Raw genomic sequence first — 22,942 nt, 5'->3', positions numbered from 1 at the left:
CAGACCGTCACTACCGGTACTAACTTCTTCCAGAATATTGGCGCCTTTATCAGCGGTAACCCACTCCTGGCTCTGTCTTTTGCTGCTCCATTCTTCGCCGCCAACAGCCTCGGACCCAACCCCAGCAGAATCATCGTGCCACCACCACCCGCATATATACCCATGGGTGTTCCATTTCCCCCGAGGATGATGCACGCCCCCATTATTGTCCAGAGACACTATCATTGAGCAGCTAGATAACAATTTAAAGTAATTACTCTTTCTTATTATAATTTTATCTACTCTCAATACATTAATCTTCTATTTTCTTATTGGAGTCAAATCGACATCCTGTATATCTTTAAGTTTATACGTGAAATTCTAGCCCAGTTCATCAGCTATGTTTTTTTCCAGTAATTTACTGAGTTGGTATAAATACAATATGTAAAAGATTTTTAACTACAACATTGAAAATATATGGAATTGTTTGTGGTGGGCAAAGTTTGTTGGGCATTAATTTGAACCTCTTTTGGCATAAGATAAATATTATCTTCAAAAATGTCTAGAAACTGCTTTTCGTTGATTGAATATTTCACTTTCTATTTCCAGGATTTTAGAGTAACCATCACCCGAATCCGCCATTTTGTGTTCGGGCCTCGTCACTCCCATGGCCGAAAAATTGCTCCGCGACGGAGAAAAATATTAGAGAGAAATATTGTTCAGAGATGCACCAAGGAAAGATTGTTGTTAATAAATGTACCGAGGAAAGATTGTCTCTGCGTCTCCTTTATAGTAGCTGTCAATTTACTTCGAAATTCATAAGATAATAATAGTAATAAGAAAAACCAGCAACACTAACTTGTAAATTCTTTGAAATGATTGTATGAAAAATAAATATTGCTGATCAGTTAGTGTGATAGTTACAAAGTCGGTGTGCGCTGTATAACCTGTACTTACAGACATTTAATATAAACCAAACATCTACCACATAATGAAACTAATAACTTTCATTACTAGAATTTTCAAATATAGTTTAATTTAGGGCAACGATAAAAGTTTTACCTTACTTAGAATAAAAGTCATTAGCAAACGGTATAGATATTATATCTAAACATTGTTTCATTCGTGAAAGTGACTGGGCAACACGGTGTACCCGTCCGCACAGTTCCCTGATACAGAAGGACAATTATAGCACAGACATTTACATTATGACATACATGTATCAACATAAATTGTAGACAAATAGATATATAAGATTATAGTCAGCTTGTTACACATTGTTTATCGCTAGCTAACACTCAGAGAAATAAATGCTAGCAATAGATACGTTTCGGTTGAGCATCACTGAAGAGACATTATTTGTCGAAATGCGCATCTGGTGCATCAAAATTGGTACCGTATCAGTTTTACATTATGACCCCTGGGTCGAGGCCTCTGCTGGTGGACTGGTAGTCCCCGAGGGTCTCTACAGCCCAGTAGCTAAGTACTTCGTTACTAGCTTGAAAATACGGATGTATATTTAATTGCTGTTATAAAATTTAGAAATTCATTTCAAAATTAAGGATTATCTCCCTCACGCATAGTTCTTATCCTTAGACGAATTTGACTCCACTCTTTTGGCACACTGTTTTTCCCTATGATAGCTCTAAAACTTCGTTGTTATTTCGGATTTCAAACGTTTCGGTTGAGCATCACTGAAGAGACATTATTTGTCGAAATGCGCATCTGGTGCATCAAAATTGGTACCGTATAAGTTTTACATACGAGCAAACACATGACCATATTTGCATACATATACTCAAAACATTTTCTTCGAACTTGCATTTTGATTATTAATATGTAAAAACACCCCTTATGTATCATATGGGGAAAAAATGTACATCTGATCAGTTCAATCGATCCTCCCGCGTCCAAGCTGGTCATGACGTCATACTTATCACAAAGCACACGCGCATGGAGAAAGTTTCGAAGTTGATTCCATCATGTATTTTCAAAAATTAAAGATATTTCTTTAATGTAAATGGATGCCAAAGAAACTGAGTTGTCACATTTTTTGACATGATCTCCATATGGTAACCAAGCCTTGGATCTGGTTGATGGATGACAAAGTGAACAGTGAGATTGTGCACGCCTGCTCTCAAAATACAGGTCAAATGGTTACATGTATAGATGACCATACTTTAAACATTTTATCTGTCTTTCTCTCTATCGCTTTCTTTCTCTCACATAAAACAGAAAAAAGTAAATTCGATCATTAGGAGTGAGAGTTGATAGAAAAGAAAGTACTGGTGATAATGATACACGACGGGTATTTATCATGTTGTAAGCGCTTTATAAACAAAGCTTTATCATCAAATTCAAATCTGTTCTGCAAGTTGTAATGTACATTTTATGTTTGATAACGTGTTTAGGGAAAATAAACGATTTAAATTTGACAAGACAGACAATGTTCTCTTTTGAAGTAACAATATTGCGTGTAATAGAAGGTAAACAGTAAAAGCATGTTTAGTCAAATCAATGCATGTCAACTGCATTCCCCATTAAAACGAGGATACGATTCATCTCTCTTTCTTCTGTAGACTTGCTTGTACAGAAAAATGTATGTAGGCCTACTAAACTCAAACACGTAAGGTATGTAGACAGTCAATGAACAATGACTTCATGTGTTCAGATGACGTAACAGACAGCTTTTATATCACCATGGAGTCGTTTATCACCTTTATGTAATATGAATTACTAGTTGTCATTGTTTTAGTGTCGTTTGACACCGTCGGTATGAAAGGTTTCAAGGTCACCGTAAAGGAGATGCATGTACTCGGTTTTCAGTCTCCTCCCTAGGTACGTATCACTTTAGGTATCATGCGTTTTGACTTAAAATCATCTAACATTAGCAATGGCGGATCTAAAGGGGGTTACAGGGGTAACAACTTCCCCCCTTCCCGGTTGAATATTTCAAAAAAAGGATCATTTTTGCCATTTTGTGGTTTTCAACCCACTTACCTCCCTTTCTTTGAAGTTAAAGGTACTAACTTGGGTCGCACCCCTTGAAGATTTTCTAGATCCGCCACTGTATGCGTGTAAATTTTAGTTCTATATTAGTACTAATTGCAGAAGACTAGTGGTTAGGGCACCGTTCCTTCGACAAGCGCCCGGTATTAGAAGGGGAAGTCGCTGGTATACATGTAAAAAGATGCCAGTATATCTATTGCTTTTAATACCTAACTCAAGCCTATGCTATACTAAACATACCGAGCACAAAAATAATATACTTTATAAAATATTTGATATCAAACCTTTATTTTTAAATTCACGTAGTTGGATTGACGAATTAATCTAGGTTATTAGACGGACCAAAATAAAGTAGAAAGTGATATAAACCTTGAATTGTAGCAGTTATCATATAAGCATATGTTCTCCAAACACCTTTTCATGAAATAATCTTTATAAATTCTCTTGAAATGCAAATGCATATTGTGCTATTTCATTATTTCTCTGCGGGTTTTGTTTTTAAGAGAAGCTGTCAGTAATCATGGAGAATTTTTTGGAAAGTGCAAAACAAAAAATTATTGAAAAATTCTACAATTTTATGCAGTGTTATTGATAAAATCATTGAAAACGCATGTGTGAGTCACTTAAACTCAAATAACAAAGAGTCATTGATCACTTTGTTGTTACCATGGTAACAAGGACAAAGTCCTTGAAAAAATAGAGAAATATTCCTCTTTAAAGTCCAAAATAAATACAATTAAGATAATAAGATGTAAATTTTTTAGTTTAAGGTAAATGAAAAAGGCCTATATAAAATTTTGTTGAAATAAGAAATTTAAATATCTCAGCAAAAAATAGTTGCCATGGCAACCAACATATCTTGCATTGTATACAGTCAAAAATTCAATAAAACAATAGATTTTTAGCTAACCTTTTTCTGAAACGCAACACAATCAGGCAAGGTCTTTCATATAGAAAGAAATAACAAATGTTAGATTTTTATTCAAAAAAATAAAATCAGTTAAACAACTTTTAGTTTTTATGCCCCCGAGATCGAAGATCGGGGGGGCATATTGTTTTAGTCCTGTCTGTCATTCTGTAATTCTGTCTGAAACTTTAACATGCTAATAACTTTTGAACAGTAAGTGATAGAGCTTTGATATTTCACATGAGTATTCCTTGTGACAAGACCTTTCCGTGGGTACCAACATTTTGTACCCCTTGACCTTGACGTTTGACCTACTTTTTGAAAACTTTAACCTTGCTAATAACTTTTGAACAGTAAGAGATAGAGCTTTGATATTTCTCATGAGTATTCCTTGTGACAAGACCTTTCCGTGGGTACCAACATTATTGACCCTGAGACCTTGACCTTGGAGTCTGACCTACTTTTTGAAAACTTTAAACTTTAACCTTGCTTATAACTTTTGAACAGTAAGTGATAGAGCTTTGATATTTCACAAGAGTATACCTTGTGACAAGACCTTTCCGTTGGTACTAAACCTTTTCACCCTGACATTTGACCTACTTTTAATTTTATATTACATAGGTCATAACTTCTAAATGGTAAATATTAGAGCTTTCATATAGTAATGATCATTCCTTGTGACAAGATCTTTCTACTGGTACCAAGATATTTGTCCTTTTGACCTTGGCCATCTTCGGAATTGGCCATTATCGGGGGCATTTGTGTTTCACAAACACATCTTGTTTGTTACTGACCTGACCAAAAGCATAATTATTTTCAGCTACATTTTCGCAAATCTATCTAATTATTAGGCTAATGATCTAATTTAGGCCAAGAATATCTGCCTTCTGGGTGCATCAATTACTTTCTAATGACATGCTAAATCCTATTGAAACTTGTAAATGACCTTGTCCTACAATCTCAAGGTCACATACATTAACCAATGACCTTCATATTTAATCAGTTGACCTAAACTGCATTTGGATTTGATTTAAACTTAACTTACAGAAAAATAGGCAAATCTCTACATCACCTTTTAAATTTCCTATTAAATGAATTCCTAATGACCATCCAGAATTTTTTATGATGTCTGCTAAGTGATATTCATTCATTTCTTCCTTTAATTCTAGAGAGTTCGCATCAAGGGGGGTAATAATTGTATAAAATAGTAGGCACTAGTGTAAAGTTTTGAGGGGTTTTACAAAAAAAGGGTAAATTGTTTAACTGTTTTTATTTACTATATTGGTAGTATAAATAGCTGTCTTAAAAACAGCATGTAGAATTAATGTCAGCCCTGCTGCGTTTCAGAGAAAATAGTGTCTGAAAAGAAGTCATAATTGTTCTTTTTTATCTTAATTTATGACTTATTTTTAAGAATAAGCAAGAAAATACACATTTTTTTAATCACAGGTACAATAATCCAAGTGCTTTCTTGAATTTCCATTCCCTGTACATTGTTGGGAAATTGTTTTATTAAAAATATTTGTGAAACGATTAAAAACTCAACATCTAATGATTTAACTGTGGGTACGGTCCGTTGCCATGGAAACACGATGCATGGTTCCAGCAATTTTCACTTTTTTAACATTTACTATCACCATACACAAAAGTGTGGGAGTTTCGTTCAGATTTGTGATTTTTGCACTTTCCACTTTTTTAAAGATAATTCTCAATGGTTACTGACAGCTTCTCTTTAAAAGAATACGTGAAATTGCCTTAAGGTATTCCATGTATAATGAAAGGATAATGAACAATTTTGAAGGATTTAGATCAACATAAATGTTTATTGTTAAATAATGATGAAAGTGAAGCAGATGAAATTCACAGGACTGGTAAATGATTAAAAGCTGACCTTTTTGCACTTAAGACTTTTTGGAAGAGTTGCCTGCCCTTTGTAAAAATAAGAAAAATCTAATTTTCTAAAAATGTGTGTGGTCAATGATTAATTTTATTTCATTAAGAGAAAGTGTATGTAACTTTCTACCAAGAGATTTTTATGAAAATATAATTTCTTTTTAAAATATTGTAATAAAACATGCTTTTCCCATATACTTCAATGTTAAATTCTAGGTGAAATAAATCAAGCAGTAAACAAAATTTTGAAAATTCCTATGGTGGATTATTTTTATTTGATGAACCCTTCAAAATGATACCATGATTACAAAAATTCCACCATCCATTTATTAGATATGAAATATGGTCATTATACATTGAATACCTTAATTAAATGTCACTCCTTTTTGCAAAATGAAGTTAGCCAATGTAATTAATGATTATATTCACGCCATGTATTTTCAACCAATCAAACAAGAGACGGTATATTAATTCCGGAGTTTATGACATCTATCTTCTTCCATTGAAAACGGTAATAATTCATTCAATATTCATAGGAAATGTCTTCATTTATGTAATATGGAAATATTTGACTGGCTACTGTTAAAATAATCGACACTCGTTTCAAAGCATCAAAAATCAATATTCGGTATGTCGTCATTATCTAACTTCGACGTCATGAATATTCAGCAGTTTTTAGTGTAGGCATAGAAACGATAATGTTACTGACTTTAATATATTTTCCACGTACATCAATTCATATTTTCAGTAAGTTTATTAGCAGGGCCGTAACTGCCGATGAGGCAGACGAGGCAACTGCCTCGTCTGATTTTTTGGCAAAAAAGAAAATAAAATTATATAAATGTTATATTATAGGATATATGTTTAAAATGAAGACAAGCACCTTTGTCTTTGACACCATATTACGATTCTTTACATAGTACAAATGAAACACAAACATGATAAATTGGGATTTAAAAAGTGTCATTTTCAGTCGTAAAGTCAATCGGCGGCCCCCAATCCCCTGCCTCCCCTGATTTAGAACCCTACTTACGGCCCTGATTAGATATTTGAATCATCTTAAAATTTTATAAAATGCTTTATTTGGACAGCCTACTAGTAATGTACCGATGTAGTCCACAGCTTAAAGTTAGAAATCGCGGATTGAAAGTGATCGAAAGTCTGAGAAACTGAAAGTTAATTTTCTTACTTTATTAATTGGAAAAAAAAAGTATACTGTTTTGTTCCAATATTCTATCGAATTCAGTAGAAAACAATCCGCATCTGCTTGAACAGATATTCTTCCATTACAGATTTGTGATGAGTTGTTAGTTTTAAAACATTTCAGTGATGCTGTATTTCATCCGGTGAAACTTGACTAATTTCTTAATTAAAAGATACTCAGGACAAGCAAACAAGATATGAACACCGTGCAGGAAATTCTTTGGTTATTTTTTGAGAAAACAAGTAATACAACAACAATGGCTCTTCCACACGAAAGTCTTTGAAAACGTTTTACACACACTTTTTTTTTTATCAGTCACCGGTCCTTGGCAATTTTATACAAACAATAGAATAAATAGAATTCTGCTGATTTTAGTCTTTTCTTCAACATTGCCCTCTACAAAAAACTGGTACTTTTTAAAAACATTGTATGAACTACAATACACGAATTGAAATTTACATTCAAATTTGAAAATATACAATAATGAGTATAGGATCTGTATGCAATGTTTAATTAAAATTCTGAAAATACTTTTATGCTAACAAGACTTGTTCGATTTGGAACTGAAATATGGACAACATATTCTCCTTTCAGGACACCATGGGGAAATCACTGACCACGCTGCTACTGCTGGGAATGATGTCGTCTGTCTTAAGTCAGCTTGTACCCCCTAATTTCTTCCCCGGGCTAGGACCTACATTTGGTCCCTTCGCCTCAGTCGGCTTTCTTGACAGGATCACAGGGGGGCCGGGCCTGCTCCCCAGGATCACGGGGGGGCCCTTTGGGTGGAGGATTCCCCGGAGCACTTGGAACATTTGGACTACTTAGCGGAGGAAACGTCCCGCTGAATCTTGGTTTGCTCGCTCTTGGTTAAAACGATTATTAGAATGGATTGGGATGTTGTATACAGATTGACACTACAGAGCATTCAAGAACGGAACTATAATGTCGATATCAGTACCAAGGAAGGCTGCTGTTCAAAATAACCACTCAGGAAACGCACAAGATTTCTCACAGGAAAAAAAACTTTAATGAAATACTGTCTCTACAATCACGTGCTAGAGTGAATAAATATATGGAAACTTACGTGTTCTCTGTTTCCATGGATATACAGTCAGTTTTAATGTATAATCATGTATATTTCTGGACCCACACAGCTTTTATATAGTGTGTATGTATTAGTGTGTGCGTCTTGTGTAGTAATAATCGTATTTCGCAAATATGTTTTGGAAGTAGGTTTATGATGGATTTGGTATCATTAACATGTATTATTTAATTAATATCAGAAGTAATCCTTCAAATATTTCAACGAAGCAATCATAGCATCCACTGGTAGTATCTAATCCTACCATCCTATCATATACAATCATACTATCCAACTACTATCCTATCATATACAATCATACTATCCAACTACTATCCTATCATATACAATCATACTATCCAACTACCATCCTATCACATACAATCATACTATCCCACTACCATCCTATCACATAAAATCATACTATCCAACTACTATCCTATCATATAAAACCATACTATCCAACTACTATCCTATCATATACAATCATACTATCCAACTACTATCCTATCATATACAATTATATTATCCAACTACCATCCTATCACATACAACCATACTATCCAACTACCATCCTATCACATACAATCATACTATCCAACTACTATCCTATCATATACAATCATACTATCCAACTACTATCCTATCATATACAATCATACTATCCAACTACTATCCTATCATATACAATCCTACTATCTAACTACTATCCTATTACATACAATCCTACTATCAAACTACCATCCTATCACATACAATCCTACTATCCATCTACCATCCTATTACATACAATCCTACTATCAAACTACCATCCTATCATATACAATCATACTATCCAACTACCATCCTATTACATACAATCCTACTATCAAACTACCATCCTATCACATACAATCCTACTATCCATCTACCATCCTATTACATACAATCCTACTATCAAACTACCATCCTATCATATACAATCATACTATCCAACTACCATCCTATCACATTGCAATAGAGGAACTCATATTAATCACACTAGTGCACTCGCTGTTTTTGGAGACGGCCAGACTTTACTCTTTAGACAAGAGTCCCACACGCCTTAACGGTCGCCTGAGTACCAAAGCCTTTACATTTTGTTTTTCCTCTCGCATGTCTGAGAGTACAGAAGGATACGTGGTTATGGATAAAGGGTCACTGTGTTTAATACCAAATAGCGTTTTTGTAAGGAACACAAAATTTCCCAATATGCTGACGACACAACTTTGGCTCTTGATGGTTCACCAAAATCTCTTTTTGCTGCACTTGACACTATAGACTACTACTCAAGTTTCTCTGGATTAAAAATAAACAGCTCAAAAACAAAAATTGTTTGGAGAGGCTCTAAAAAATTCTCTAGTCAAGTATATCACCATACAAGATGGAAACTAGAGTGGGGATGCACTACTTTCAACTTACTAGGAATAGAATTTTCTGTGGATATGAAAAAAATAGTCGATTTAAATTATAATATTCAGATACCAAAAATTAAAGCGTTGATACGCCAGTGGAATAGAAGAATACTCACCCCCATTGGTCGAGTCACAGTCACCAAAACATTGCTTTTACCTCAGCTAAACCATCTGTTTATTACACTACCAAATCCTGATAAAGATATCTTGTCTTTTCTGAATAACTGCTTTTTTGAATTTATATGGAATTCAAAGATTGACAAGGTCAAGAGACAAATTGTCACCCAAGATTACTTAAAAGGTGGCATGAAAATGGTTGAGGTGAAAAAATTTATAATGTCTCTAAAATGTTCTTGGATTAAAAGATTAACAAACAGTCACAAACCATGAGTGGATATTTTTTTGGCAGTACATGGCAATGAGGTGGTAAAAAATGATAGATTTTGGAGATGAATATAAGCTACTGACAAACAAGTTGATGGTACAGGGATTTCAACAGTCTCGATTGAAGTCAGCATTTCGCAAATTCTATGGTCGTTATAACGATCTAGTTCGTCAATACAACCTCGCATTGGGTCAAATGCTGTCTGACGTGTTTCATACCGATTGTTAAGCCGTTTTTGGCACACTGATTTGACTGTGGATAACTCCGTTTACCTGATCAGGATATGGGGCTCACGGCGGGTGTGACCGGTCAACAGGGGATGCTTACTCCTCCTAGGCACCTGATCCCACCTCTGGTGTGTCCAGGGGTCCGTGTTTGCCCAACTATCTATTTTGTATTGCTTGTAGGAGTTATGAGATTGATCACTGTTCGTTATCTTCACCTTGCATCTATACTATTATAAACCATAGCAATGATTTTTGGCGTGATGTTTTTCAATCATGGTTAACAATGATTCGAGCAATGGATGAAAAGTATTCCATGCAAAAACTCAGTTCTATTCCAGTATGGCATAACACAAATATGTGTGTTGGTAATAAAGACATTTATGTTAAAACATGGTATCAACATGGTGTGAAAATAATTGGAGACTTTTTAGATGAAGATGGAAATTTTTTATTACAAGATTTTTCACAAAAATTTAGACTAGCAAATGTATGTACAATGCAATACAACAGTATTACCAGTACTATATCTAAGTTTTTAAAGACTTTGTCTGTTAAGAGATCAGATGTTTAAAAAAAATTGTACACCATTTATTCCTTTTTACTTTAAATTTATACTGTCGAATGATAAATGTTCCAAAGTGTTATATGATATGATAAATAGTAATGATCTCATACCCAAATCAATTCAAAAATGGAACACTGAATTATCTGTACATTTAGAAGGCAATGTTTATGTCAAAGAGCTGTTTAAAGTTTGTTTTAAAACAAGTATTGATACCCAAGTTCAGTGGTTGCAGTACCGAATTCTTTACAAGCTTCTTCCTATGAAATATTACCTCAAGAAAATCAGTATAATTTCAGATGACTGTTCGTTTTGTAAAGAAAATGTAGAAACAATGCAACATATGTTTATGTCTTGTTCTTATACTTTAGCACTTTTGGAATAATCTTAGTATGCATATTTTCAGAAAAACATCAAAAAGAATAGGTTTCAATGTCAGTAATGTTATTTTTGGTGAAACGCCTCTCAGTTTGTGTAATAAAGTTGTTAATTTCATAATGCTGTATACCAAACAATATATTTTCAATTGTTCAAAACAAAATTCCTTATATTACTGGGCTGATACATTATCTTTCTTTCAAATACAAAGTTGAAAAATTTATAGCAATTAAATCATGTGAAGTTGTGAAATTTGACAGACTTTGGGAAAACTGGAAAATTATTTTTGATCTGTAACCTAGAATAAGAAGTATTCAACCAATAATGCTGAACTAGTAGTGTGAAAGAGTGTGAGATGGTGTGAGAATGTATAAAATGATTAATATGTATCTTCATTACTATTACTGATGATTATGTGAATATGGAAAAAGAATAAATTATTTTTAAAAAAAATATTTAAAAAATAGCGTTTTTGTATAAGAAACTTTTAGGTGTGGTAATTTAAAAGAATGTAAAAGAAAACATAGGTATAACGTCTGAATAAATTCATTGCTGTAATCCATGTGTATTTTTGGAAATAATCTATATTTCCTTAATAACCAATAACTTAGAGATTGGTTCATTGCCCCCTACCTCCACTGAAAGCTGTACCCCCTAGTGACACACACTAAAATTGAAGTTTTCACCGTTTATTTGACGTGAAATTTCGGAAATCATGGAAGTATCTGCTACAGCGTTATGTGCAGAAACAATGCGTATTAGTTATATTATGTGGGGTGGCAGCATAATTGAAAATTTCACCAAAATATCGATCAAATTTGCATTCTTACGTGTGGTTGCCGAATATTGTTGAAGTGTTCACCTATTTCTAGCACAAATTGGAAGGCGAGAAACGAGTAAGAGTAAGCGGGAATATCACTGTGTTCCGTCGTATGTTAATATAAGACTAGTTTTATCTCTATAGCTGTAACCAAGCTAAATATGTCAACTTATCTAGTAAAACACGCTTCGAATTCCGTACCCCCTAAGGTCACTATTCCACACCCCCAAATGTGGGCTTGTACACGGTGAATATGTGTTTGTGAAACACTGATGCCCCTCATGGCAGCAAAGAAATTATGGTACCAAAGAAAGATCTTGTCATAAGGAATGCACATGACTGTGAAAAATAAAACCCTATCACTAAGCATTCAAAAGTCGTGGCCAAGGTTAAAGTTTTTTTTAGATAGATCAAACTCTAAGGTCATGAGGTGGAACTTTTTGCTACCTAAAGAAAGGTCTTGTCACGATGAAGACACAAATGAATTATAAAAGCCATATCGCCGTCTTTTAAAAAGTTGTGGCCTGGGCATTTTTCTTTTTGCAGAAAAACAGATTAACAGACGGACATACAAAAAAGATATGTGTTCCCTTTTAAGATCAGACAACTTCCGGTTTTCAGTATTTGAGTGATCCCGTGGGGATCCATCTTCGCTAGCCAAGGGTAGCGGAGAGTAAACCCTTGGCTAGCGAGGATGGTGGAGATCCGGGTTAGAATAGGTCCTCAGTACCCCTTGCTTTTCGTAAGAGGCGATTAAATGGTGCGATCCTTCGAATGAGGCCGCAAAAACCGAGATACCGTGTCATAGCAGGTGTGGCACGATAAAGACCCCTCCCTGCTCAAAGGCCGTAAGCGCCGAGAATAGGCCTAAATTTTGCAGCTCTTCACCGGCAGTGGTGACGTCTCCATATGAGTGGAAAGAGGGACGTTAAACAATATTCAATCAATCAATCAGTATTTGAGTTAGAGATTTTAACAGTGCTCAGTATACTTCAAAGACGTTCGTATCTCTTGTTTATTATATCTACTTATTCAATCATTTTTTCATACTTGGATTAGGTCTTCATTTCATGACATCCACCTTATACATTTCGTGGAAGCTGCAAAATACGCAATTTCTTTCAATGCATACCGAAAATATAGAATCCAAAATTAATTCAAAGTTTTTATTCAATGTTTTCCTAGATCACAATAAACGCAAAACAAGGCAGCAGTAAAAACAACCTGTAAAAAACGGAAAAGAAATTTTGGAAATCTTTGTTAATTGGCCGCCAGATGGCGGTCGATTAAGAAAGAGGGTCGTGATTAACTGTATGTCTGCATTATAAAATGATAAACTTACTTATAGATATCAAAAGCCATTAGTCCTGTGAGGATCCGGGTTAGAATAGATCCTCAGTATCCCCTTGCTTGTCGTAAGAGGCGACTAAATGGGGCGGTCCTTCGGTTGAGAACGCAAAAACCGAGGTCCCGTGTCACAGCAGGTGTGGCACGATAAAGACCCCTCCCTGCTCAATGGCCGTAAACGCCGAGCATAGGCCTAAATTTGAAACCCTTCACCGGTCTTGGTGATGTCTCAATTTGAGTGAAAAATTCTCGAGTGAGACGTTAAGCAAGATACAATCAATCAATCAAAAGCTATTATTTTTAATCAATCATTCTCTTAATCAAATTAAGGTAGTTACATAGGCCTAAATCTAATCATTTTGATAAATAACATATTTTTTCCGCGAATCTAACTTTCACTGTACAGAATCTCTTAACTCGTATTATTTATTTTCGCATCGAAAGACTCAATTTTATGGATTTCTTTAAACTAATAAGAGATTGTCCTTTTTCTTATCGGCCGCGAGGGGGCGGGCCATTACGGTGACCGCCCAGTATTCCGATAGTCCGACGGTTCGGTAGTATGTTATGGTTCGTAATAAACTTCGGGCCTACATCAGCACATTATAGAGTAATAAACTTGATAATGTATATCCAAAGCCATCATCATTATTTGATTATTTTAACAAATTGAATAACAATAGATGTGTGGACATATATTTAATCACGACTTTGATAAATATAACCGATTTTTTTTCCTGCGAATTTAAATTTTAGACCGCCGCGGTGGTCTAGAGGTTAGAGCATTCGCCTCGCATGCGGAAGGCCGGGGTTGGAATACCGGTCCGCGACAGACCTTAGTCGTTAAAACAGGTAGTGACAGTTCCATCGCCAAACTCTCGGCATCAGGTGTGACCTTAAAAACGGATGTCCCGTGTCACAGTAGGTGTGGCACGCTAAAGAACTCTTACTGCTCAATGGCCGTAAGCGCCGAGCAAAGGCCTGAATTTGAAGCCCTTCATTGGTATTAGTGACGTTTCCATATGAGTGAAAATTTCTTGAAAGAGACGTTAAACAAGATACAATCAATCAATCTAAATTTTAGAGTTATTGTAATCGGGATCGGTATACATAATAATTTGCCAAAAAGAACTAAGGTTTTCTTTCTTGCTTTCTATCAAAGACACATACGAGAAAATTTATTGACGCAAGCGTCAAATTCGGCCGCAACTACTTGGTAACTATCAGAAAAGGAACTGTGATCAATCTCATAAATACCACAATGAATATGAAATTGAGTCAGAGAGTAGGGCAAACACGAATACCTGGAAATATCAGAGATGGGATTAACTTTAAATGCCCAGGAGTAAGCATCCCCTGTTAACTATAATAACCATAAAGCAAACCATTTAGAAACCTTTATGTTTTTATATCGAAGATTATTTTATTCTCTCCTGCATGAGTCCTTCACTATAGTTCATTCTTGCAAACTAAAGGTATTGTACACACTTTAGATAATATTTCATTGTATTAAGTAGCTTAGATTTCAAAATACTGTAATGTATCTGTATTTAACTATATAAGAAAATAGTTATTTCAATTTTTAAAGGGACTGGGTTCACGATTTTTGAAAAAAATATTTTTCATTTTTGATGGTAAACATTAAAAATGTAACTGATTTAATGTTGACAGTCAAAATTTTGACCTTCTGAACGCAAGAATAAAAGAAATATTTTAACCTTAAATTTCAGCCATTCTGTGTTATGTAAACAAAGACTCAAGTCTTTTCATGTATACAAACAAACCAGTGAAATATTAATTTTGTAATATGAAGCATCTCAATTTTGCATACTCATAAATTTTAACTTTTAGATGACACATTTTACCCAAAGAATGCTTGAAATGTGAAAGATATAATAAACTTAGATCGATATCCATTTCTTTTGAAAATTTTGTAAACAATAACACCGCAATCTTTGTTTACAAAACAAATAAACTCTCTAAAATGGGCTTCTTTGATAATGTATAACATCAATTTTTATGTGAAATCTTTTAAACACATTAGACGATAGATTTTGATCATTAAAAGTGAAAAACAAAATTTTGGGGGGAAATAGTGAATCAGCAAGAACAAAATAAACGGTACAACAAAGAGAAAGTAAGTACTACAAACTCGGATTACATGAAATAATTGTTGTTTTCAAAGCAAAAATAAATAGTACAAATTAACAGATCCCGGACAATGAAAATTAGTATTGTTAATTATCAAAAAATCGTGATTAGGTATATGTAAAAACTGTATTTCAATTCAATGAAATAATCAAATGATGATGGCTTTGGATATATATAATTAAGTTTATTATTTCATAATGTAGGCCCGCAGTAAATCACAGTCGTTGTTTTAAAATCCACCACATATAAACACCCGTCTCCTGGCGCCCGATAATAACATTTTGTATCTGACTCTTACAATATTTGTTGTATATAATGGAAATCTTTCATGCCTGTAAAATGATTTTAATGATTACCAATTGACGCTTGCTTCGTTCAGAGTTTTTGTTTTCCTTATTATACATGTGCCTTTGTTTTATTCATTTGTTTTTAAATATTCATGCATTCCTTTTTTTAAACAATAGTCATATGATATAAACATGGTAAATATTTATACATTTATGTGTCATGGGGGTATTCGTATTGAATTTATTCATATATTTACTTTTGTTGGTCTCTAGCCAAAGCACAAGTGGTGATTAGATTTTTAGTGTGATTTTACCATTTCTCTAGCCATGGTTGGGCAAATTGTTTATTTTTCACTTTTTGTGCAAGTTTCATTACTTCTTCAAGCTTTTGGAACTTATAAAACATGTTATATCTGTGTACTGTAATGTGTCAATATTGATGTAATACAACTACTTATATTATGTCTTTGAAAAACTATTTTACGTTTATTATCTACTTACAGAGGGCTAATGCAAAGCACAGTTTTATTTCTGAAAAAAGGTGTTAATATATGCTATATCCCATAATTAAATACATTCTACATAGGAGGGCCTCCGTGGCTGAGTTGTTAGAGCACCGCGCTCAAAGTCACACGGCCTTTCACCTTTGTCGGCGCGGGTTCGAATCCCGCTCGCGCCGGTAAGTGAGAAAGTTTCCCAGTTTACTTTCGGAAGGTCGGTGGTCTCTTCCCAGGTACATTGTATCTGGGTTCTCTCTTCCACCAATAAAAACTGGGCGCCACCAGATAACTGAAAAATTGTTGAGTGTGGCGGAAAACATCAATCAATCAGCATTCTACATATGAGTTATTTTCATTTCTGTAGAGACGAAATCTACTCAATACAATGATATAAGTATCCATTGCAGTGAAATCCGATACTCTTAACCTGCCAGAATGAGGCAGGAATAAGGTTCCATGTAAAAACATGGAGATTTATAAATGGTTTGCTTTACATAGCTTTTATGGTAAACAAAAAGTTGCGACCGAATTTGACGCTTGTGTCAATGACTTTTCTTGTTTTCATTACGTTGGTTTCTTTAAGTGATTATCTTGGGCTATTTAACGCAAACTAAGAACTTTACCTACTTTGCCCAACTCTCTATTTTGTACATCGTCGGAAACCCACGGTCGGTCGCTCTATTCGTTTACCTTTCGCTGGAAGGTGCGTCTCGGCTTCTATATGCGATTGGTCGCTTTACCATTCCTTATTGCGATATTCAACCAATGAAAAAGCCCCTTATTCCCAGTCCTCGGTAGCATAGAAAACCATACTTTCGAAGCCAAGATTTTGACTACATTTAAGTTGAACAAGTTACAAAACTTTCAGCGAGATGCTTTATCTGCATTATTGAAGCGGAGAATGTATTTGTGTCTATAAAGACAGGGGAGGGAAAAGCCTGTGTTACCAAGCGTTTACTATCGTACTGCGTACGAGTTTATGTGCAGGTCTACAAGTTCAGCACGATTTCTTAGTTCCATCATACGGGAGCAATGTGTTTTTTAACACGTGCCAGAAGCAGTGATGATAATAAACATACCAGAGGAGGATCCAGAATTTCCGAAAGGGAGGGGGGCACATGTGAAAGTGAAGTATTAGTTAAAATAATCAGCCATTTTGGGTGCCAATTCTGGAGTTTTCATCTTTATATATTTGATAGTGGCACAACAAAACACACACTTTCATGTGCGCCGTCATTACAGCTGACACTTTGAGTACCGGGAATATTTACAGCGATTCCCATTGGTCCTCGATAGGTCACGTAAGATCACGCATTTTAATGAGTTATGCGAAAATATCGGCCTTGTGACCCACGGTAGGTAAACGAATAGAGCAACCGACCGTGGGTTTCCGACGATGTATGTTGTATTGCTTATAGGAGTTATGAGATTGATCACTATTCTTTCACCTACGATATGAAATGCATAACCTTACTTTATATATTCAACGCATGAGTATGGCGCTATCTCGGATATTTAATGCATACAGTGTAAGCAGGACATTACCTAGAATATTTAGTACAAAGCACCACTTGTTCCGTAGTAGTTGGGGTATTGGCCACCGGCTGATGAAGTAAAGTATGGAGTAGCGCTGGTGTATCCTCCCTGTAGATAGTCTGAGGTTCCGGTGTATCCTCCCTGTAGATAGCCTGAGGTTCCGGTGTATCCTCCCTGTGGATAGCCTGAGGTTCCGGTATATCCTCCCTGTAGATAGCTTGAGGTCCCCGCGTATCCTCCCTGTGGATAGCTTGAGGCCCCAGCATATCCTCCCTGTGGATAGCTTGAGGCCCCAGCATATCCTCCCTGTGGATAGCTTGAGGCCCCAGCATAATAAGTCTGTGAAGGTTGGTATCCCAAGGATTGGTATCCTTAAAGGTTGAGAAAAAAATGAAATTTTAATCAAAACAAAACCATCAAATATGCTTGATATTCATGGAAAAGAAATGCACGTATAGTGATGATAACAATTTTTGAAATTCGAAATGTACCTAAAGCCATTGGAACAGCGATACCAGTGGATTTTCCATATCCAGACATTTTCTTCGGGATGCGCTTCTTTCCGTATCCGCTGTAGTGTTTCTTTCCGTATCCGGTTCCTCCTATGTTAGTACCGACCATTCCACCGATACCACTGGTTCCAACACTGGCTCCAAAACTGCCACTTATCCCACCGAATCCGCCTCCCATACCACTGAATCCGCTTCCCATACCACCGAATCCGGCTCCCATACCACTGAATCCGCCTCCCATACCACTGAATCCGCCTCCCATACCACCGAATCCACGTCTTAAAAATGGCCTACCGACAAGGAAACCAAACCCGTCGTCATCATAAAAATCATCATCGTAGAATCCATCATCAAAGAAATCGTCGTCAAAGATTCCGTCATCAAAAAAATCATCATCACCAAATCTGAAGGTACCGAATGGTCTCCTGGAGAACTGAGCGTAGCAGCTTGCCAGCAGTAAAGAGGCCAAAGTGATGGTCAGAGCGGACTTCATGGTGTCTGTTGGAGAAATATTACATACATGCACACGATATATATTACAGAAATTAGGTATGGAATTCCATACAAGCTACATGTACAGATACCTTGTATACCAATTTTATTATGTGTCTCAAATTAAACACTTTGTATAATCATGTCTCGCATTAGATAAAGAAACAAGAAATCTTTCAGAAACATGTATGACCTCCGTGGTGCAAAATTGAAAAGGGCTATACACACGTATTTAATTGATAGTAGTGCCAAAACAATTCAAGATATTGAGCTTCAATATCTTCCTATGTCCAGGGTGGATTGACCCTTGATCTTTGATCATATGACCTCAAATTCAATTGGGGCCATCTACTCCTCAGAATGTACCAGTGTACCAAGTCTAGTGTCAATGAAGCAAATGGTGGCTAAAATATAGAAATCAATATTAGTATTACTATGTCCAATTTGACCTTTGACTATGTGAACCCAAAATTAGTAGGAGCCATCTACCTCTGATCAAGTGTATCAGTGTACTAAGTGTGATGTCGGTCAAGCTAAGGGTTCTCAAGATATTGAGCGGACAGTATCTTCCTATGTCCAGAGAGGACTGACCCCTGACCTTTGACCATGTGACATCAAAATCAATAGAGGTCATCTACTCTTAGGATGTACCAGTGTACCAAGTTTGATGTCTGTTAAAGGAAGGATTCTCAAGATATTGAGCGGACAGTATCTTCGTATGTCCAAAGTGGATTGACCCTCGACCATGTGACCTCAAAATCGATAGGGTCCTCTTCTACTCATAACTAACCCACATATGAAATATCATTACAATCAGGTGAATGATTCTCAAGATATTGAGCGGACAACATTTGGTCTACCGACCGACCGACAGGTGCAAAAGCAATATGCCCCTCTTCTTTGAAGGAGGTATAATAAGCAGTGGCGGATTTAAGGGGGGCGCAGCCGGCGCCCCCCCCCCTCCCTAAAATTTTCAAACTTAACGTACCGGTAAATCGTGGTATCTTGTTTAGAAATATGTACAAAACAATGTAAGAAGCAATAATTTTTTCCACTCCCGGAGAAATAAATAAATGACAAAATCTATTGATTTCTTGAATTACTTTATTGGGAGAACTTAATTTTTTCCAAAAACCCTTAATATTTGCGTCATTTTATTAATTTCACCTCATAAAAAATGATAGAAAATAGTACAAATGACTAAATATGAGATATATTTCAAGCCCTATAAAATCTGTAAAATCCAGGAGCTTCCGGGGGCTTCGCCCCCTTGGCCCCCACCAGGGCTTCGCCCCCAGACCCCCTGCCTCATAAGGTGGCACCCCCCGTAACCGCAATTCCTGGATCCGCCCCTGATAAGAGTTTTATTGGAACATGACATGAAGTTGGTCACGTGATAAAATCCTTTAACGCGGGGTAAAACTTATTTGTATCATTGCTGTGGTGTTCTTCCTTTGATGATCACTGTGTTTTTATTTTTGATACACCATGACTTGTGCTCTAACAACCATACTCTATCAAGATAGAGCATGCCAGGGTGAATCGACAATCTCAATGACATTTGACCTTACATTGGAGGAGAAACAATATAAACAAACAAGTCAATTTTATTATCAATAAAACAAACTCAAATAAACGAATTGTATATTCCGAGCTGTCTTCTTACTTTCAACACAAATCGTTACATCCAGTAATTCATCTCGGTCAAAAGTCCCGTGCGGCACGCCACTTGTTGAACGTTTCAATTGCCCATTTAGTATTTTTACGAGTGTTAAGATTTTTGTGAGTCTATCAAACGCTGAATGTCATCATCGGACACCGGTTCAAATCGTTCATTTTTCATCACGACCTCAGGACTGGAGAAATTTGGCGCACTCAAATCAGTCTCCATCATGTCCAAAACATTTCCTATATCGAAATCCATGAGGTTCATTTTTAAGTCCCGGTAGATCGAGCGTCATACTTTGCAACGAATCTTCAACATGCATCTGATTTTCTATATACTGATTCTGTAAACTGTGAGAGCAAAAAATCCACGCCATATTCTATGGTGGTTATTGCTTAAAAACTGACAAGCGTTTTATTCGACCGTATCAGATAAACATGTGATTTCGATAATGAGTTTTGATTGGTCTAAATTTTGGTCACGCAGTTCCTTGTTAGAGTACAGTTATATAATTAAGGATGATGCAATAATTTCTGAGCGCAATGATACAAAACATTTAGAGTAACCTTGAACTCGTGCATCTTCCGATACCAGTCTCGGGGGCTCCGCCCCCTCGACTGGTATCGGAAGATACACTCGTTCAAGGATACTCTAAATATTACATATATTCATATTTCTATTTTGAACCACCGCAGTGGTCTAGAGGTAAAGCATTCGCTCCGAATGCGGAAGGTCGGGGTCCGAATCCCGGCTGCGACAGACCTAAGTTGTAAAAATAGGTAGGTGTGGCACTTTAAAGAACCCTCAATGGTCGTACATGTAAACGCCGAGCATAGGCCTAAATTCTAAGCCTTCACCGGTATTGGTGACGTCTCGATAAGAGTGAAAATTTCTCGAAAGGGACGCTAAACAAGATACAATATTTCTATTTTGATTTGTGTTCTTATCGAGCTTCCATACTTGCACTGTATGTAGCAGATGACCGAAATAACGATCGGACAACACAAGATATAGTTCGTTAAAATTTTATCAAATAAACAACTGGAAACAATATCTAAAAGAATATAAAATATACATATTTAATTTAAAGAGGAATAAAAAAAGATGAAACAGTTGTAAAAAAAATTTAGAGCGTCAAGTCAACCCAAATGAAGACAAGAAAAGCGGAGTTAACTACATCAAGGATGTGATTTGGTCGATCAGCGATAGAGAAACCGATGGCCTACTGAAATCTAAAACCCAGTTGTTGAACACGGATTTGGACAGAAATTCAAAGGATCGGAGAGAATTGACGGAGAATGGTTGGATCAAGTTGACGTTACGCTCTTGGTCAGGATTTTGCAAGTTTCGGAAAGGAATAGCGACAGGACTCGTGGCCGTAGCATTTACACTGATTTGGACGAAGTGAAGGTTACTTTCTTTGACCGCCAAGGTGTGTATTAGAGAAGATAAACACGAACTAACGGAGATTTTTTGGATTATAATGAAGACTCGGAGAGGTTTCCTGACATGAAAAATTTTTGAGCCTCAAAACCAGCCTCGCTCATGCCCGTGATGGTTGTTGTCCGGAATCATCATTTTGTAAATTGGCCTATATCCCTGCCTCGATCTCTTTGCTTCCAATATCAAAGTCATTGTATGAATTCGCCATATTGCAAAATTTAGTTGTAGTTTTGGTTGCAGACGGTATTTAGATTAGAACAATTGAATGGTATGTTAATGTTTCTGAAATTTTATTGATTTATAAAATTCTTGTCTGTTTACAAAATAAACTCTATAGGAATATTATGATATGTGTTTTTAATTTGCTCTGTTATGATGTCATTGCATGAATAGCGTAAGCAAGAAACCAGGTGAATGTAGTACAATTGACCCAAATACTTTTGAAGTGGTGACTGTATTCATACGCAAGAAAGACTGTTCACGTGACCGACATCATGTCATCAAAATTGCTAATATTTCCTTATAAGGAAACGCTTTGGCAAATGCAAATATTCGAACAAAAAGTCGGCGAAATTACTGCATTAATTATTTTTTTAACCGTCCTGGGAATAATTTGAAGCTTACCTGGTAACGTTCAGTGTGGCACTAGTACCCGTCCAGGGATTTGGTGACTTTTAATAATATTGAGTGTTGTAATCTTCACGGGATGGAGTGCGCGGCTTGCGGTGTACTTCATAACACGACCACTACTTAATGACAGCGGGTTACAGTGATTACCAAATATCAGTCTGAGTTACACGCTTCCGGGATCTTAGCTGTATGCATGGTCCGTTGTTCATGTTATTATTTTTTTCCAAAGTGTACAGACTTCCTTTAATGTTGTTGAATTAGTTTTAAAAGTTATCAACTTTCCCTTAATTACATGCTTGAAAACATTTGCATGTAAAAAAGTAAATATAGTAGGAACCCTTAAATACATTTGCCACTCGAGGCGGGGACTCCTGCGAATGCGTATCGTATTTGATTCAAACAGTCCATTCTCTTTTTCTGTAGTATCATTATTGTAAACCGCTGCGGTGGCCGAGAGGTAAGAGCGTTCGCCCCGCATGCGGAAGGCCGGGGTTCGA

At 36.0% G+C, this 22,942-nt stretch overlaps 1 protein-coding gene across 1 annotated transcript; it reads right to left on the bottom strand.

Moving 5' to 3' along the window:
* Positions 1-13,033: 13,033 nt before the first annotated feature.
* On the bottom strand, positions 13,034-18,707 carry LOC125652857 (ATP-dependent RNA helicase A-like). Its single transcript, XM_048882298.2, has 3 exons — positions 18,194-18,707; positions 17,712-18,073; positions 13,034-13,105 (listed from the first exon to the last, which is right to left on the bottom strand). The coding sequence occupies exons 1-2, from the start codon at positions 18,705-18,707 to the stop codon at positions 17,721-17,723; spliced, it is 867 nt and encodes a 288-aa protein (XP_048738255.2). The 3' UTR covers positions 13,034-13,105; positions 17,712-17,720.
* Positions 18,708-22,942: the final 4,235 nt, after the last annotated feature.

This window comes from Ostrea edulis, chromosome 5 (genome assembly GCF_947568905.1).
Source record: "Ostrea edulis chromosome 5, xbOstEdul1.1, whole genome shotgun sequence".
Lineage (NCBI taxonomy): Eukaryota > Metazoa > Mollusca > Bivalvia > Ostreida > Ostreidae > Ostrea > Ostrea edulis.
Note: the sequence above shows the minus strand (reverse complement) of the source record. Positions and strands in the feature narration are given on the sequence as shown.

Excerpts from the sequence above, each read along its gene's own strand:
- LOC125652857 (XM_048882298.2), bottom strand. The coding sequence starts at position 18,707 with ATGAAGTCCGCTCTGACCATCACTTTGGCCTCTTTACTGCTGGCAAGC. Across the intron at positions 18,074-18,193 it reads CGCTGTTCCAATGGCTTTAG|GATACCAATCCTTGGGATAC; the intron begins GTACATTTCGAA and ends TCAACCTTTAAG.